General features: G+C 42.0%; 1 protein-coding gene and 1 pseudogene across 1 annotated transcript in view; one reads left to right on the plus strand and one right to left on the minus strand.

Moving 5' to 3' along the window:
* The window catches only part of Arhgap31 (Rho GTPase activating protein 31), a 120737-nt gene that overhangs the window by 77875 nt on the left and 26154 nt on the right, over nucleotides 1-16708 (plus strand). The window contains exons 6-9 of the mRNA XM_004835673.4: nucleotides 145-290; nucleotides 7338-7536; nucleotides 9642-9766; nucleotides 15067-15129. Of these exons, the coding sequence (XP_004835730.2) occupies nucleotides 145-290; nucleotides 7338-7536; nucleotides 9642-9766; nucleotides 15067-15129 (533 nt within the window). The remainder of the gene's footprint in view (nucleotides 1-144; nucleotides 291-7337; nucleotides 7537-9641; nucleotides 9767-15066; nucleotides 15130-16708) is intronic.
* On the minus strand, nucleotides 1684-5311 carry LOC101707392 (dnaJ homolog subfamily B member 4 pseudogene; annotated as a pseudogene).

Here is a 16708-nt window from a genome sequence, read left to right on the forward strand (position 1 = left end):
GAGATCCCTTAATTGGTCTTAACCAGTTAAACTATTCTACAGATTAACCAACTATAAATTTAGGAAAGGGGGCCTATGGACTCCTGCACTTCTCCAGGCTGCGAGGCAAACTCACCCAGAGAGGATGTTTCTTCCTTGGTTCAGGTCCAGAGACATCGAAGCGGCTGGCTGCAATGGAGACGCAGCGTTCCTCGCTGTGCGAGTGCAGCAGGTGGTGATTGAGTTCATACTAAGTCATGTGGATCAGATCTTCAACCACAGCATGCCCAGGGCTCTGGAGAACAATGGTGGTGAGTGCTCCCACCTTATACCCCACCAGTCTGTCCTTTCTTGCAAGTCATGAGGCCCAGACTGAGCGAGGTGGGGTTGGTTCTGGCTCTGAAGTATGTGCTGGCTGCGTGTGTGCACTATGTGTTAGTGTCTGGGGATCATGTGTTTATGCATCTGCATGTGTGCAGCAAAGGTATAGTGTGCTTTCAGGTGGCTAGAGTATGTTTCAGATCAGTTGCATCCATATGTGATGTGATGGGGAGAACTGAAGGAATTTTACTGAGTTCTGAAGCTTCTTTTAGTTATTATCTAAAGAGACTAGCAACATTCTTCTTAACGATTAGGTTTTACCTTTACTTTCACTGTAATATTTCAGAAGATTCTTAGGCCTTCACCTAAAAGTCTTTGTTTGTTTGTTTGGAGACAGGATCTTGGTGTGTAATTCAGGCTGGTCTTGAATTCACTATGTAACCGAGGCTGTCTTTGAACTCACAGTGATCCTCCTGCCTCAGCCTCCCTAGTGCTGGGATTACAGTCGTGCTCCACCATGCCCAGCTTTCACTTGGAAGTCTTAAGGGATTTTGTCCTCACATGTATATTCAGAATGCATTTTTCTGGCAAGTATTTCCCCTGGAGTATGAGAACCATATCTGCAAAATATTTGTTACACGATTGAAGTGTTCTTTTTCAGTTAGCTAATATAATTGGGGAAACCAATCTAATTGTCAGAATAATTTATTGCAATTACCATCAAATTTAGATGGCTTAACAGAGAGTATGGGCACTAATTCTAGGTCTTCGTGGCTCTAAGTCCCTACATTATTATGTGTATGGTATTTACTGAACCATCAATAAATTTTAGTTCCTTGTCTGATCCCCTTCCTCCTCAGTCTTTAATGCTAACTTAATGGCTCTCAGGGCTGCTGACAGAATGTAATCTGCATAGCATAACCAAGAGAAATTAGGAGGTTCTCACAAGGTTATAAACACAACTCTAACAGGGACATCTAGAACACTAAAAGGTATTTTATGTACATGTTCCAGTTTTTTGGGTGTTCACTCAAACCTTTATTTGATAAATGAGAGCACTGAGGCCAGAGAGATTGTGAAGTCTCCAAGATTCATTAAAAAATTAAGTAGGTATTGAGTATCTCGTATATACCAGACGTTGTCCCAGACTCTAAGGACACATCACTTCACAAAATGGCAAAGACCGTAGCTCACAAAAAGATATGGTCTGGTTGGGTAGACAAGCAATATATTTTACCAATAAATATATTATCACTTCAAAGACCATAAATACCAGGAAGGAAATAATCCAGTGGTCAGTGACTTGGAGGTGTTACTTTGGGACATAATGGTCATGGTTTCAGAAGAAACATTCCTTAAATGGAGACCCAAATGACACAGGGAACCAATCATGTGAGAATCTGGGGGACAAATATCCCAAACAAAGAGAATTAAAGTTTTAAGGTAGAAACAGGCTTGAAATGTTACAGAAAGTGAGCTAATGTGGCTCCAGCCACTGTGGTCTCCAAAGTGGAGTGCCCCACCCTACTGAGTACCAAAGAGCAAAGTACTAAAGTATTGGGAAGAGTTAGGAGAAACTATTAGGATTTTTTTTTTCATTTATTTTTCTCTTGCATTGTTTTATTCAGCTTTTCATTGCTGAGACACAATACCCAGCACCCATAACTTAAAGGAGAAGAGATTAAATTTGGCTCATGGTTTCAGGGGATTCAGTCTATGGTTGGCTGGCTCCAAGGCAGGAACATCATGGCAGAGGGAAGTGGAAGAGCACAGCTGCTCAGTTCTTGGTGGCCAGGAAGCAGAGCAGGGGAATAGTGCAGGAGAGGAAGGAGCAATGGGCCATCTATGGTACCCAAGTCACACCTGCATGACCCACCCAGACTCACCCAGAAGCGTGCTTTCTTTTTTTTTCCTCTCTCCCTAAAAACACATTTATTATTAAACAAATTATCTAGTGAACAACAAAATGAGCCTATAATTTATTAAGTTCAAGATATATAGTCAACTTGCATAAAATTACATATGGTATTTTAAAAACAGTCTATTTCTAAAATATCAGTAATTCAGGCAATTGGGATTTCCACAGGAAATAAACAGCCATTCACTTACTTTTTACAAAGAAAGTCTGCATTAAGAACATTACAACTATGTCATTAAGAAATGTGATAGCATACTTTAAAAGGTCCAATGGTGAAACATGTCCTTCAGTTTATTCTTTTATTGGTACTGGCCCTGAAGTAGCACTTCAGAAGGTGACTTAAATCTAATAATTGCATTTCCAAATGGCTTTGGCTTCTAGTCTCTTCTAGAAGTGCATATGACACATATAGTTTAGTTCAGAATTGTTAATTACCATTATAAATGGGACCTTATACTGAAAAGATATAAGAAATAAAGTACTTGGATTGCTACTACTTTATTCAAAACCTATCTATGAACACCACAAAACCAACTTTTACACATAAGCAAAATATTAAGAATTTCTGATTTGGGAGAAATGAAATAAAATACAGTGAGTGGTTTTTCTCTTCATCTCTATCTATAAAAATTGCTTTTGCCTATTTATTTGGCCCATCTCTATTCATGCAATTTAATGAACCCTCAAAAGAATTTACACATCTTTATACAGAATTTTCATCTACATCAGTAAACTGTCAGTCCTTTTATATTTTCAGTGCCTTATCAAAATATGGGTAACAAAGTTCTTCATTCTATGGGGTAGGAAGATATTTCCTAAGAACTTCTTTGGACGATGAAGATATAGTATCTGGGAAGCACACATCAAATTCTATTAGAAGGTCACCATGCTGGTCAGGATTCTTTGGAAATGGCAGCCCATATCCAATGATTCTTCTCATTCCAGGTTTCACAATATCATTTATCGACATAGGTATGATTCTTCCATCCATTGTTGGCACATTAATTGAGCAGCCACACAATGCCTCCCGTAAACTAATTTTAGCTGTATAAATTATATTTGATCCATCTCATTTGAACTTTGGGTGATCTTTGTCTTTAATAATGAAAACAATGTCTGCTGGAATACTATTTGGTGTTTCATCTCCTTCCCTTGGAAAAGTAATTTTGGTGCCTTCTTTCCACCCTTTTTTGATCTCAATGGTGAGAATTTTGTCCTCAGATCTGTAACTCCTTCCATCAGGATTTAATCTTTTTTGAGAAATTTTCATTCGTTTGGTGCAACTGCTGTATATTTCCTCCAGTGAGACTCGAAGTTGGTGAATAACGGGGGGGGTCTTGTTTAAGACGGTTCAGCCCCACAGAATTCCAGTCTCTCGAATACCCATTCATGCTGAATCCAAAGGCACTGAAGAGATCACCATCTATTTCCATCTCTTCAGAATCTCTGCCACCACCCATCTGTCTTCCAAAGAAAATTTCAAAGGGGTTGGAACCTCCAAAAAATGCTGCAAATGTGGCATGAGGATCACCATGAAAAGTGTACCGGAAGGTACCTCCTTGTCCATCAGTACCTCCTGCTCCTCCTTTCAACCCTTCTTCCCCAAACTGATCATATATTTCTCTCTTTTGGGGATCACTTAATACTTCATAAGCTTCTGTGACCTCTTTAAATCTTTCCTCTGCCTGAGGAGATTTGTTCTTGTCTGGGTGAAATCTGAGGGCTTGTTTTCGGTAAGCCTTTTTAATATCTTCATTGGAGGCTCCTTTCTCAATTCCCAAAATGCCATAATAGTCTTTCCCCATTTTGAATGCCTTGAAACGAACTTAAGTTGCTCTCCCTTTGTAAAAGAAAACAGCGGCCCTAGTCTTAGCAATACAATGACTCTAGAAGCATGCTTTCTAATACCCTGGGCATTTCTTAATCCTGTCACATTGACTTATCATGATTGTCATGTATATTTAAATAAAAATTATTATTTTACATAAGTTTTCTATTTTACAGAATACTAATACAGCCATATATATGTATAATTTACAAAGTACATGCACAAATAAAGGGAATACACATTCAAGTTTTTACTTATAATTTTGTAGATCACTGAGTCATTAGGCAGAGAAGAGGCCAAGAAGAGGCAAGATCCTAGCAGGTCATGCCAAGGCTGCTGTGTTCTCAGGTCTTGGGCAAGCTCTGGAGGACTGTGAGGTGGTGAGTGTAGGATCTGAGCACTCTGGCTGCTCCATTCCAAGAGACTGAAAGGCAGCAAGGTTGAAAGGAGGGAGACCACATTAGGGAGCCAGGGCAGGAATCAGGTGGGAATTTGTGCTGGCCTGTACTAGGGTGTTAGCAATAGAAGGGAAGGTGGCTGGATCCAGGATATATTTTGAGGTAGAGTTGTATTAGTCAGCTTTCTCATTGCTGAGACACAATACCCAACACCCATAATTTAAAGGAGGGAGGTTTAATTTGCTCATGGTTTCAATCCATGACCGGCTGGCTCCAACAGAAAGACACCATGCCGAAAGGCAATGGGAGACCAGAGCTGCTCAGTTCATGGTGTCTGGGAAGTAGAGCAGGGGAAGAGTGCCAGAATGGAAAGGACAAGGAGCCAGACATAGACCTCAAGGCCATATCTTCAGGACCCACCCAGGCACCCCTAGAGGTGCACTTCACCAGTCCCCAGGGCAGATCCCAAGGCCAATCAACTCCACCCTAACCAGCAGGGTTACAAGGCCTGCTCAAAACAATGCTACATCTATAAAAAAAACTTCTCCCGGTTTTGGCTTATGCAGTGGGGTGGACCATGGTGCCATTCACTGACGCGGAGGTGAGAGTAGGTACCCCTCTAAAGTGAGGTGTGTAAATTACAGGCCTTGTCTTGAAATGTGAAGTCAGAGTCGCCTGAGCAGAGACTGTGGGTAGGACTCAGGTCTAGCTTCCTCTGGAGCCTGGAGCTACAGCAGATGTGAGTGCTAACCCTCAGACTCCTGACCCCACAGTTTATGTTCTTCCCCTGTCCCAGTTGTTCTCAGAGTGATTTAATGTTTTAAGGTAAATAAATAAGTAACAAAAATAGTAAGTATCTATGAACAAATATAGAAGTAAATTAAATTTACTTTATTATTTTTAATTTTTAAAAATTTTATTAGTACACGTTTGCAGTACATATGATTATATTCATCTTGTACATAACACATCTTAATGGAAGTAAATTAAATTTAAACATTTTTAATATCCTTTGAGTTAAGTTGGAAAACTGGGTTAAGTTCAGAAACTGTATTAAAATATTTTCAGGATCACAGGGTATATTTAACTATGATCCTCCAGAATGACTGTCATGCTTAGCCCTGCTAGAAACTCCTGACTGTTACATACTGTCTCCATTGTCTACATGCCCTTTTTAGTGGATTTGCTTCCTTTTATCCAGAAAGAGATGTGTTCTGCGAAAAGAAATGTTACATGGAGCTGCTTTCTAACAAGGACAGTTCCTGTACCAAAAAATGACCTTGTAATCTCAGTTGGTCCAAATTACTAAATCTCATCTCACCTTTCAAATGTCACATATAGCAGGCAAGGTCACCAGAGACTAAACAGAAGCAAACTTGGACTTTTTTTTTTTTTACTTAAATCAGAATTTCTCAACCTCAGCACTATTGATGTCTAGTGCCAGATAATTCTTGTTGTGGGGCATTGTTCTGTGAATTGTGTGATGTTTAACAGCTTTCCTGGCTTCTACTACTAGGTGCCTTCTACTCACACATATGTGACAACCAAATATGCCTCCTAGGGCCAGGGATTTAGCTGAGTGGTTCCGCCGCCTGCCTCGCAAGCGCAAGGACCCGAGTTCCATCCCTGGTACCAAAAAAAAAGTTTAATCCTATTTCCTTTGCTGGGGATTTAGCTCAGTGGTTCTGCTGCCTGCCTTGCAAGCACAAGGTCCTGAGTTCGATCCCTCGTACAAAAAACAAACAAACAAACAAAAATGCCTCCTGACATTGCCAAATGTCCTTTGCTGAAATGGGGGAAAGGGAATATGAAAAATCACCCCAAATTAAGAACCACTGATGAACTCAGTAGAGTGCCACATGCCTATAATTCCAGCACTCAGGAGGCTGAGGTAAGAGGATTGTGGGTTCAAAACCTGTATGGGCTACGCAGCAAGTTCAAGGCTAGCCTGTACTACATAGTGAGACCCTGCTCAAAAGATTCACCTCCCCCCCAAAAAAGAACAACTGATGGAGAAAGGAGAGAATGTTTTACACCATTGATGGTTATTGTCACTTTCATAGAGCAGGGCAAGGTTAGCTCCATCCACTAGAAGATGACCAGAAATAGTGTAGTGTGTCAGATGTGCTTTCCTGCAGAGATAAAAGCTTCAGTGTTCTAGGGTAAGTAGAGGCTCCAACCTTCAACTGCCTGCATTCTTCAGCAGTGGGGAGGAAGGGCCAACTCCTGCCTTACCCAGCTGAGTTAGACCACCTCTGTGGCTGGACAGACAGTCCCATCTGGCTAAAGCACTGGAAGAATTTGGGAGAGTGAAGATCTACTGCTATTATTCTGGATCATAATAAGTGTTCAGTAGGTATTTTGAAGGATGGATGGATGGATAGATGGATGAATGGATGGATGGATGGATGGATGCATGGAGCCTCACTGGAAGGCTGGAAAGTGCCAGAAGTACAGTTACCTCCTGAGGTCCCTATTTTTGGGGAGATGTGAATTTTGCACATGTGTACATGTGCATGTATGTGTGTGTGTGTGCACATGGTACTAGGATTGAACCCAGGGCCTTCACACTGAGCTATATTCTCAGCCCTTTTTTATTTTTTATTTTGAGTCAGGGTCTTGCTAAGTAAGTAAGTTGCTCTGGCTGGACTGAAACTTGAGATCTTCCTGCCGATCTACAGAGTGTTGGGATTCCAGGCCTGTGGTATCACACTCAGCAAAATTGCCAGTTTTCTGGATGCAGCCTCACCCCCAGGTGCCACGATACCCAAGAGAAACTCAAGTCAGCACCAGCCCCATCAAGAGGCCAAGCCAGAGGGGCTGTGCCTGGGGAGCTTGCTGGTCCTGGCATTGTGGCCTCCTCCTGGACTGAGCTCTTCTCTTTCCCTTACAGGAAATCAGCCCATGACGAAGAGCCTCACCCTGCCCGCCCTGTCCCTCCCCATGAAGCTGGTGAGCCTGGAGGAGGCTCAGGCCCGAAGCCTGGCTATGAACCACCCAGCTCGGAAAGAAAGGAGGGAGAACAGCTTGCCTGAGATTGTCGCCCCCATTGGTACACTCTTCCACACCGTCCTGGAGTTACCAGACAACAAGTAAATGCATTCCTGTAACTTCTGGAGGAGCAGGGTATCGTCTCAGGACCATGATGGCAATTCCAGGCTGGGGGTGTGACCTAGGTGGGGTGCCAAGGAACATCCCAAAAGACAAGGGGGCGGTCTCCACCACTCACTCTCACCAGTGGCAGTGCCTTCATTACCACCCCAGAGTTACTGAGAGCCCCGATCTACCATAGACCCCAAACCTCAGGATGGGGATGGGGTCACAGGGGTTTCATCACACCTCATGACAAAATCCTGACTTCTTAAACAAATTTCCTTACAAAAGGAAATTTACAAAAGCAAAAACTTGATCTCCTCCACTTGAAGCTCCCCCCTTTTCCCCCATTACAAAAGGCATAGAGATGAATCTGTGGCTGAGCGCAAATCGACAAATAGTGCCACCAGACTGAGCACACATGGGGACGTACCCCTGTGCCTCACCTCCTCGCAGCCTATTGGAGCCATGCCTCCCTCCAAAGCAGATCAAGCATCCTCTGCATCAGTAGGATGTGTTCTGTCCTCGTTCCTCCCTCCTACCCCCTCCATGCACCCTTTTTCTCTGACTGCCCCTCACCGCACCCCTCTCTAGAAGAGGCAGCAACTGGAGCAGGCGTCCTAATCGATGCACAGTTGTCTCCCCAGGAAGTATCAGCCTGGAAAGCTGGTCAGCAGAGAGACGCATGAAAACATGTAACTCATGTCAGTGCCCTCCCCAAGGCAGCGGGCTGTTTCCTTCTGGGGAGGCAGGATGAAGGCTGTCGCCCTACACTATCACTTCATGCTACAGGGGTGGCACACCTGAACTGCTCCAGGGGGAACTTGGAACCAAGCCCATGGCACCTCTCCCTAAACAGTGGAGAATAACATTCCTTTGAGGAGATCAGAAAGAATTCCTTGGAAGGAACATCAAGCACATTTTCTTTATGCTTTAAGCCACAGCTGAAGTACCACCATACCCCAAGCTATGCCACCCTGGAAAGCACACCCCAAGGCCATGTACTTACAAACAAACACAGGCCAAGCCCAAAGGAAACCACCAGGCACTCCGATCTATTTCAGATTGATCATAAAGACAGTTAAACCAGCCCGGAGTAGTGGTGCACGCCTCCAATCCCAGCACTCTGGGAGGCTGAGGCAGAAAAATTCACAAGTTTGAGCCCAGCCCAGGCAACTTAGCAGCTTAGTGTGAACCTATCTTAAATTAAAAAAGAAAAAAATCAAAAGGGCTGGGGATGTAGCTCAATGAGAAGGCCCTGAATTTATTCCAGTAACACACACACACACACACACACACACACACACACACACACACACACACACACATACTCACAGGTAAGCCTAAGATCTGGATGTTCTGTGTAAGCCCTTCGGAGAAAAGACCCTTTGTGGGACTTCAGGTTGCAGAGTTCCACCCGGAACTTTCCCAAGTTTGGTGGTGGACCTGCTGGCCACAAGGCTTGCCTCTGTGGTAATCCTTGGTAGTGCCAGGTTCTCCTGACCCACCCTAGTGCTGTCCCCTCCCACTCAGGTAGCTGATGGGAGACAAAGCCGGGGCACACTGGCTGCCCTCTGCATTTCTCTCCAGTGACCACTGAGCCCACCCCAGCACACCAGGCCACTCCTGCAGGTCTTTCTCTCCCTCCTTGTCCCAGAGTGTGGCTACCATGTGGAGGACATAGCAGGACTGGGATCTATGCTCTTCAGTGTTTATTTCTCTAAAAACAAACGAACAAACAAAAAAAAACCTGGTATCTTTGAAAAGCCAGGACTGTAGCTCTTACCAGAATTCAGAACTGTGTGATTTCTTATGACCTTTGAGTCTCCCACCAAACCTACCTCTGTTTGCCCTACTCTTACCTTTAATAGACAGCTTTGGCTGGGGAAAAGGGTCTTTGCTCTGACTCAAGATACCCTTGCTTGGCCGCCTGGAGCACCCCCAGACAGGGTGAGAGTTGGGCTCCACTTGGATTGTACAGGGGAATTTCCTGAAATGTCAGGACTGCTCATTACTAAGAACATAATTCAAATCTTTTTTTTCAATTTAAAAGTTCCCTGGAAGTGACAAGTTAAATTATCCTCTTATGGTTTGGCTTTTTTAGGAGAAAGCTTTCCAGTAAATCAAAGAAGTGGAAATCTATATTTAACCTGGGCCGTTCTGGATCAGACTCCAAATCAAAGCTGAGTAGAAATGGGAGTGTGTTCGTAAGAGGACAGAGGCTCTCGGGTAAGAAGTGACAGGAACTCCATCTTCTGGTGCAAACATTTTCTTTTCTAGGTCTGTTTCTTAAGTCTTTGATTTGATTATATCAAAATCACTAGCTCTGCCAGGCATGGTGGTGCACACCTGAAATCCCAGCACTCTGGAGACTGAGGAAGGAGAATCACAAGTTTGAACACAGGCTGGTCAATTCAGTGACTTAGGCAGACCCTATCTCAGAATAAAAAAAAATTTTTAAAGGGGCCCAGGGATTTAGCTCAGTGGCACCGTGCCTGCCTCGCAAGTGGAAGGTCATGAGTTCAATCCCTGGTACCAAAAAAAAAAAGAAAAAAAAATTTTAAAGGGCTGTGGATTGTAGCTCAGTGTGAAAGCCCTGGGTTCAACCCCATTATCCCCCCAAAAAAATAAAGAAAGAAAAGAAAGTCACTAGTCCTAGCCCTGAAAGAGAAATTTCTCAACCAGTGGATCTTCGAAAAAATAATAATAATAAAAATAATAATTTAACTTTTAGGGGATTTTGCTTACAAAGAACCTGTATACCCTTCATGGAGCTTCTCTCAAGGCTAACATCTCCATAATGGCAATACAATTATCTCAGCCAAAAAATAATATTAATACAATCTTTTTTAAAAAACTGTGCTGGTGGGTGAACCTAAGGCCTTACACATGCTAGGCATCCACTTTTCCCCTGAGCTACATTCTCAGCCCTTTTAATTTTATTTTGAGACAAAGTGTGACTAAATTGCCCAGGCTGACCTCAAACTTAGAGTCCTCCTGAGTAGCACGGATTACAGATGTGAGCCACCTCACCCAGCTTATTGTACAGATCTTATCCATACTTGACCAATTGTGCTACTGATTTTCCTTTTTTCAGTCCAGGGTCTAATCCAAGAACCCAAATTGCATTTGGCTGTCAAATCTCCTTATATCTTCTAGTCTAGGACAGTTCCTTAGTCTCTCTTATCTTGATACTTTGGAAGAGTACTGGCCATGTATTTTGTAGAATTGTAATTCAGTGTGAGTTTGCCTAATATTTTCTCGTGGTTAGACTGAGATTACAAATTTTTGCTATGCTACTTCTGCTCATTGTGTAGTATCAGGAGGTACCTAATGTCAGTATCTTATTGTTTATAAAGTTGACTTTCATCACTTGATTAAAGTGCTGTCATGAATTTTAGCATCAATGAATCAGTTCTTGCCTACAACAGTTATTATTGTGATTTTTCCAAATAGTCTTTTCCTATTCATTGAAATTCTATTATAAAGAAAATCTGTCCCCTCTCCCTCAGGGGCATGATTTTGAAACAAGGGTGCTTCCCTTATGGGACTTATTGCTGAGTAATGAATAGAAATTGATGCAAGAAAGAAATGAAGAAACCACTATACAATGAAGAATCTAACCAATTCAGCTGAATATTATGTCAGGAAAGGGAAGACCAAGGAAATTTTCCACAACAATTTATTTATTATTACAGATTCAAAGTATGATTTTAAAAATGAGGGCAATAAATATGAAAACAAGTTGTAAGAGGTAAATGTACAAATCCAATGAATAAACTTTTACTAGATCCTGGACTGAAAAAAGGAAGCTACAAAAGACAATTTTAGAGACAGATAAGGAAAATGTATATATAGTTTGAATATTTGATGATATTAAGGAAGTATAAATTTTCATAGTGTGTTAATGGTTCTTAGAAAGCATACACCAGAGTTGAAGTATTTAAGAATGAAGTGGCAAAATACTGAAATTCACTTTCAAATAATTCAATGAAATATAGGTAAGCAGATAGATACAGATATAAAAATAGATAAAGCAAATTAAAGTCTAAAAATATTGAAGCTCACTTTAAAATAATTCAGTGAAACATAGGTAGGTAGATAGATGTAGATATAAAATAGATGACCCAAATATGTGGAAAATGTCAATAATTGTTAGGTCAATAGCTATTAGGTTTAAAAGTCCAACTTTTCTGATTGTTTGAAAGTTTTAATAAGTATTAGGTAGAAACTAATTCCTGTAGGAAAAATGAGAGGGGATATTTTTAAGGACTTTCCTCAAAACCAGTGATAGTTGTATGCCAAGGGTCAGAAAGTACAGATGTTAGAAATCTTCCTATTTCTCTATTACAGTAATGAAGGATGTCACAGCGTACAGCAGTTACAATGATTTATGCTATAAATAACAGAAAATCCAATTCAAGTGACTCATGCAAGGAGGGAATTTAGTGGCTTCTATAACCAGACATCTGGATCTAGGGAAGGCTTCTGGCCTGATTTAATATAGTGGTGTTGTCTCCATTCCGTTTTCCTTAGCTGTGCCCACCTGCGGGCCAGCTTCCTCCCCACACTGGCTTCTTATGCAGACGCAAAGGTTTTGCCTTTGACTATCACTATGTCTAAAGAGAAAAAACATCATTTCTGCTGATTTTCTTCTAAGAGTGTGGTCCCTCCCTCTCCTGTGGCTGGGTCACGTGGGTCTCTATGGCCAAAGCAGTGCTGTATGCTGATTGGCTTAGGCTGGGCTTCTGAGTTGATCTGAAATTATACCGAAGAAGTGCAAGAGCTCTATGAGAAGGGCAAAGGAAAGTAGATTCTGGTTAGCAATCTGTAACATTCGCTGGACAGGGAAACATATCTTTCACAAAATGGTACGATAGCCCAGATGAAGAAGACAGGTTGCTACCGTTTGGCAGAATAGATACAAATAAAAAATTAAGATTCTCAAAACAGAATGGGAGGGAAGCATATCTGACAAGAAACTTTGGATCTATAATAAGAGATTGCTTAAGTACATCAAAGAAAGAATTTTGGTTACAGAATCAGTGATACAGCAATGCAAGGGGCTCACCTGTAGTAAAACATCAAAAGCTAACAAAACAAGTGAGCAAAAATGAAATAAATGATTTGCCTTGATCTTGACTTAGAAATATTTCCACCCCCATGTGGTTTTCAAAAGGGACAAATCCAAGGTGCTAGGCCAAGTGTTTGTAAACTCACAGGACATCCAGTGTTCATCCCTTTGGAGTTGCCCACAGGGATGGTCACCGCCACAGCAGTTTTGCCTCAGGTGTGAGTGGTGAGATGTGAATGTTTGTAATGCTTTATAAGCTCCCCTGGCAACTCTGCTATGGAGCCAGATTGCAAGTCACTGCTCTGAGATTTTAGGAACACACTAACCAGAGAGAGAGAGTTCACCAAACTGGCAGAGCTCTGAAAAAGAAAGGAAGAAGGAGGAAGGGGAGGAGGAGAAAGGATTCAACACCAAAGGTGGGCATTCATGGCCCCACAGACAGAACTGCTCCCCCTCTGTGACACTCAGGGTCACCTAGTCCTTGCCCCTACTAGGTCAACATGTGCAAACCAGAGGTCAGAAATGCAGCTCCTGGAAAATAAAAGCAAAGCACATCTCAGAATACACAGACAAAGGGGCGCCAGCCAGACAATTTAAGATAATAAATCAGTTTCCAAACTAGTAGAAATAGCAGCTCTTCTAAGGGCAACTGAAAGGCAGGAGGGTGAGCCGAGCACTGCCCACACCAGGGTCTGTGGGAAGATGAGTGCACCCTCCCTCAGCCGCCCCAGTCAGAGAGAACCACTAGGCTGAAGAGGACAGTGGGAGAGGTCAGCGCTCCTTAGGAGGAGCAAGGTTTGGAACAAGGAGGAAAAAGGTGGAGAACTTTAAAGGAGGGACAAAAACAAGTGTGAGTTACGATCCAGCTGGATTAGGGCCAGCTCAAACTGCTTTTGTAGAACCATCTCCATCTCCCGCTTTGTTGCTGAGCCCTGGTGGGTCCTGAATTGCAGCAGCAACAGTCAACAACATTGCCTTTTACTGAGTACTTCCTCTGACCCAGGTTAGTGCAACATAATGACTTTAGAGTCATTTCTCACTTAGTCCGCACACCAGCTCTATTTTCCTCATTTTAGAGTAAGAAAACTGAACTTTAGGAAAAGTAAGCTGTTTATTTGAGGTCATATGGCCCCAAAGTGGCAGGTTGGGATTCAAACCCAGATCTGTGTGAGTCCAGAGTTACCTTAGTGGTACTCGTGCTGGGGCTCTACCAGGCCCCCAGTTGCCCTCTTTCTCCTAGCAAGTGAGACCTAGAAGGAACTACCTCCAAGCCTGTCCAGCTCCCTGAAAAGAGAATCTTTGTGAACATGCCCATCTTAGTCTATTTTTTGTTGCTATAACAGAATTTTGAGACAGGTGACTTACAAAGAACAGAGGTTTATTTTGGATCACATTTCTAGAGGCTGGGAAGTCAGAGATTATGGCACTGGCATTCACTTGGCTTTTGGTGAGAGCCTTGTATTGCTTCAGCTCATGGTAGAAATAGACAAAGACAAGTCAGTACAGAAGAGAGAAAAGGGGACCAAATTCTTGTGATAGCTAAGCACTTTTTTCGAGAAAGGCACTGATCCAGTCACCAGGGTCCCACTCACATGACCTAAACACCTGCTCCAGATCCCACCTAGTACTAAGGATTTAAGGTTCCAGTACATGAGCTTTTGGGGACACAGTTGAAGCATAGCAGTGTCTAACTATTACTGTACCTGAAATAAGTTTTACTCTTTTCTAAAACCCCTCTATAGCACCTTACAAAAATGTACAGAACATTCCATGCACATAACAGATACTTTAAAAAGGTTTGGTTTGCTTGGGATCTGAACCAGGATGAGGTTGGTGGCTAAGATCATTGGAGAAACCACCAGCTTGCCCACTTCAAGGAACAGAAATGTATGTATATGGGGAGAAGGGATTCTGGCTCCCCAAGGCCCTCTGAACCTGTGAACCTAATTCCTGGGCACTGATAGACAGCTGCAGATGCAAATCCTGATCTCTCACCTGCATGGGGCCCCTTGGACTCATCCTTGAATATTTTTATACAATTAAATTGGGCTCAGGACTCCTCAGTTACTCATGGCTATTGGACAAAATTAAAATCTACCTTTATCTGTAAAATTTTGATAAAGCTTTGATCTATCATTGCCTTGTTTTTAGAAGGCCACAGTCATTAAGAAAGTAGCAACAGCAGGGTCCTCTGATACATACCTGTAATCCTCCCAGAACTCAGGAGACTGAGGCAGGAAGATACTGAGTTAAAGCCCAGGCTGGACCATATAGCAAGATCCTGTCAGATAGAGAGAAAGAGAAAGAGAGAGAATGTTTTCAAAAGGGTAAATTATAAATGCTTGAAAAACTTTGCTAAAGAAATTTGTCTTGTGTGCTTACAGCCTGACCTATTATCCTGAATATTAACTCCTGATATGCATTCATCAATAATATTTTTTTCTTTTGTCTTTAGTGGAAAAGGCTGCTATCCGACCAGCTAAGAGCATGGACTCTCTCTGTTCAGTGCCTGTGGAAGGTGAGGTTTTATAGTTTCTGAACTGGGCACTACACTGGGAGACCGGAGCTCATCCACACTTGCCAGCTGCTCTTCCACAGCCATGATCACGCATGATCACCCAGTCCTGATCTCTCCCCAAATCGAGGGTTTCTCATAGCTCTTGCCATAACCTCCCCTACGCTACCACCAGCGAGGCATGAAGAGCCTTTCTCTCTCTCCAGCCTTCCTCTACCACAGCCAGGAACTATGGTTATTTTTCATTGAAACCTGAGCCAGGTAAAAAACACCTGAGAATTAAAACTGGAAGAAACTTGGGCAGAAAGAGTCACATATTGTTTTCTACCTAGTGGTTTTCCCCATTTACCTCATGGTTTTTATTTATCAGTAAACCTTGACTAGGCACCTATGTGTCAGGTGAGTGTAGTTGGTACCGTTTCCTTTGTTGGAGTAGGTGTGTGTTCAGCTGCACATGCTGTAGCCACCATCACCAAAACCACACATCATCATGTTTGTACTCACGACACTAGGGTTAAGGGCCGACTTGTCTGCATCTCTCTCTCTTCTATTTTTGTTAAACAACCAATAAGTTACAAGCAAAGAGCTTCCCTGAATGTAAACTGTTCAAACTTTCTTACAAAGTATGATCAAAAACTATGGTGAATATTTAAATATTGCAAAGTCCTGGAATAAAAATCACATCACTAATCAAAATATCATCAAAATACTCCCTCTCACTTCAGACACACTTAAACCACATTCTTGCTGCTTTCTGAAGCCAATCCAGAATTCCTTTTCCATGACTGTCTTTAGTTACACTTTCCTGGCACCTGGATGTCCTGAAATCAAAATGTTTACATTTCCTTGTCATTTTGACTTTGAGGAAGAGCCAGAAATCACATGATGCTATATCCAGTGAATAAGGTGGAGGAGGACACTATGTTTTCACAAGCTTACCTTCCGATTGGATGGTACTTAGCCACAGCATTCACTGTATTTTTTATCAAACCTCATAAAGACAGTCATGATAAAGGACTTCCAGAACTACTTAAGAAAGTGGCAAGAAAAATGGGACAGTATGTTCAAAGCAAAGGAGAGTATTTTGAGGGGGGGAAAGTAGCAAAGTGTCTTTTACTGTAATAATTTTTGTACATATTTTAAACATTCACTGTATGTTTTGATAGCCCCTTGTATATTTATTCTGTGGCTTTCTAACCCCTTAAATACAAGACATTTCTCTCTTTGATAAATGAGGTAGCCTGAGACAATATAGGAGAGTTTTAGAACAACTTTTTAAAAAATTATGTACTGCAAATATACTAATAAAAATAATTTTTTAAAAGCTAAAGCTATAGAATACTCAGTGAGATCCTTTTAAGCTGTCTTGATACTTTTAGCATTTTTCTCATGTTTATATTCATCCATTTGCTTTGGTTGTGAAGTCTCTAGGAAAGTTCTTGCAGGGTTTAATATGCCAACATCTAGTATCTATGATTTACACGGGTGCTGGTGGGTCATCCAGATTCTGTCTCAGCTTCCTCATGTGTTAAAGGAGATAACTACAAAGAATTTTAAATATAATATTACGTAAGGTGCTACG

Source organism: Heterocephalus glaber, unplaced genomic scaffold (assembly GCF_053883595.1).
Source record: "Heterocephalus glaber isolate CG9 unplaced genomic scaffold, H.glaber_assembly_v1.0 deba00000122, whole genome shotgun sequence".
NCBI classification, from domain to species: Eukaryota; Metazoa; Chordata; class Mammalia; order Rodentia; family Bathyergidae; genus Heterocephalus; species Heterocephalus glaber.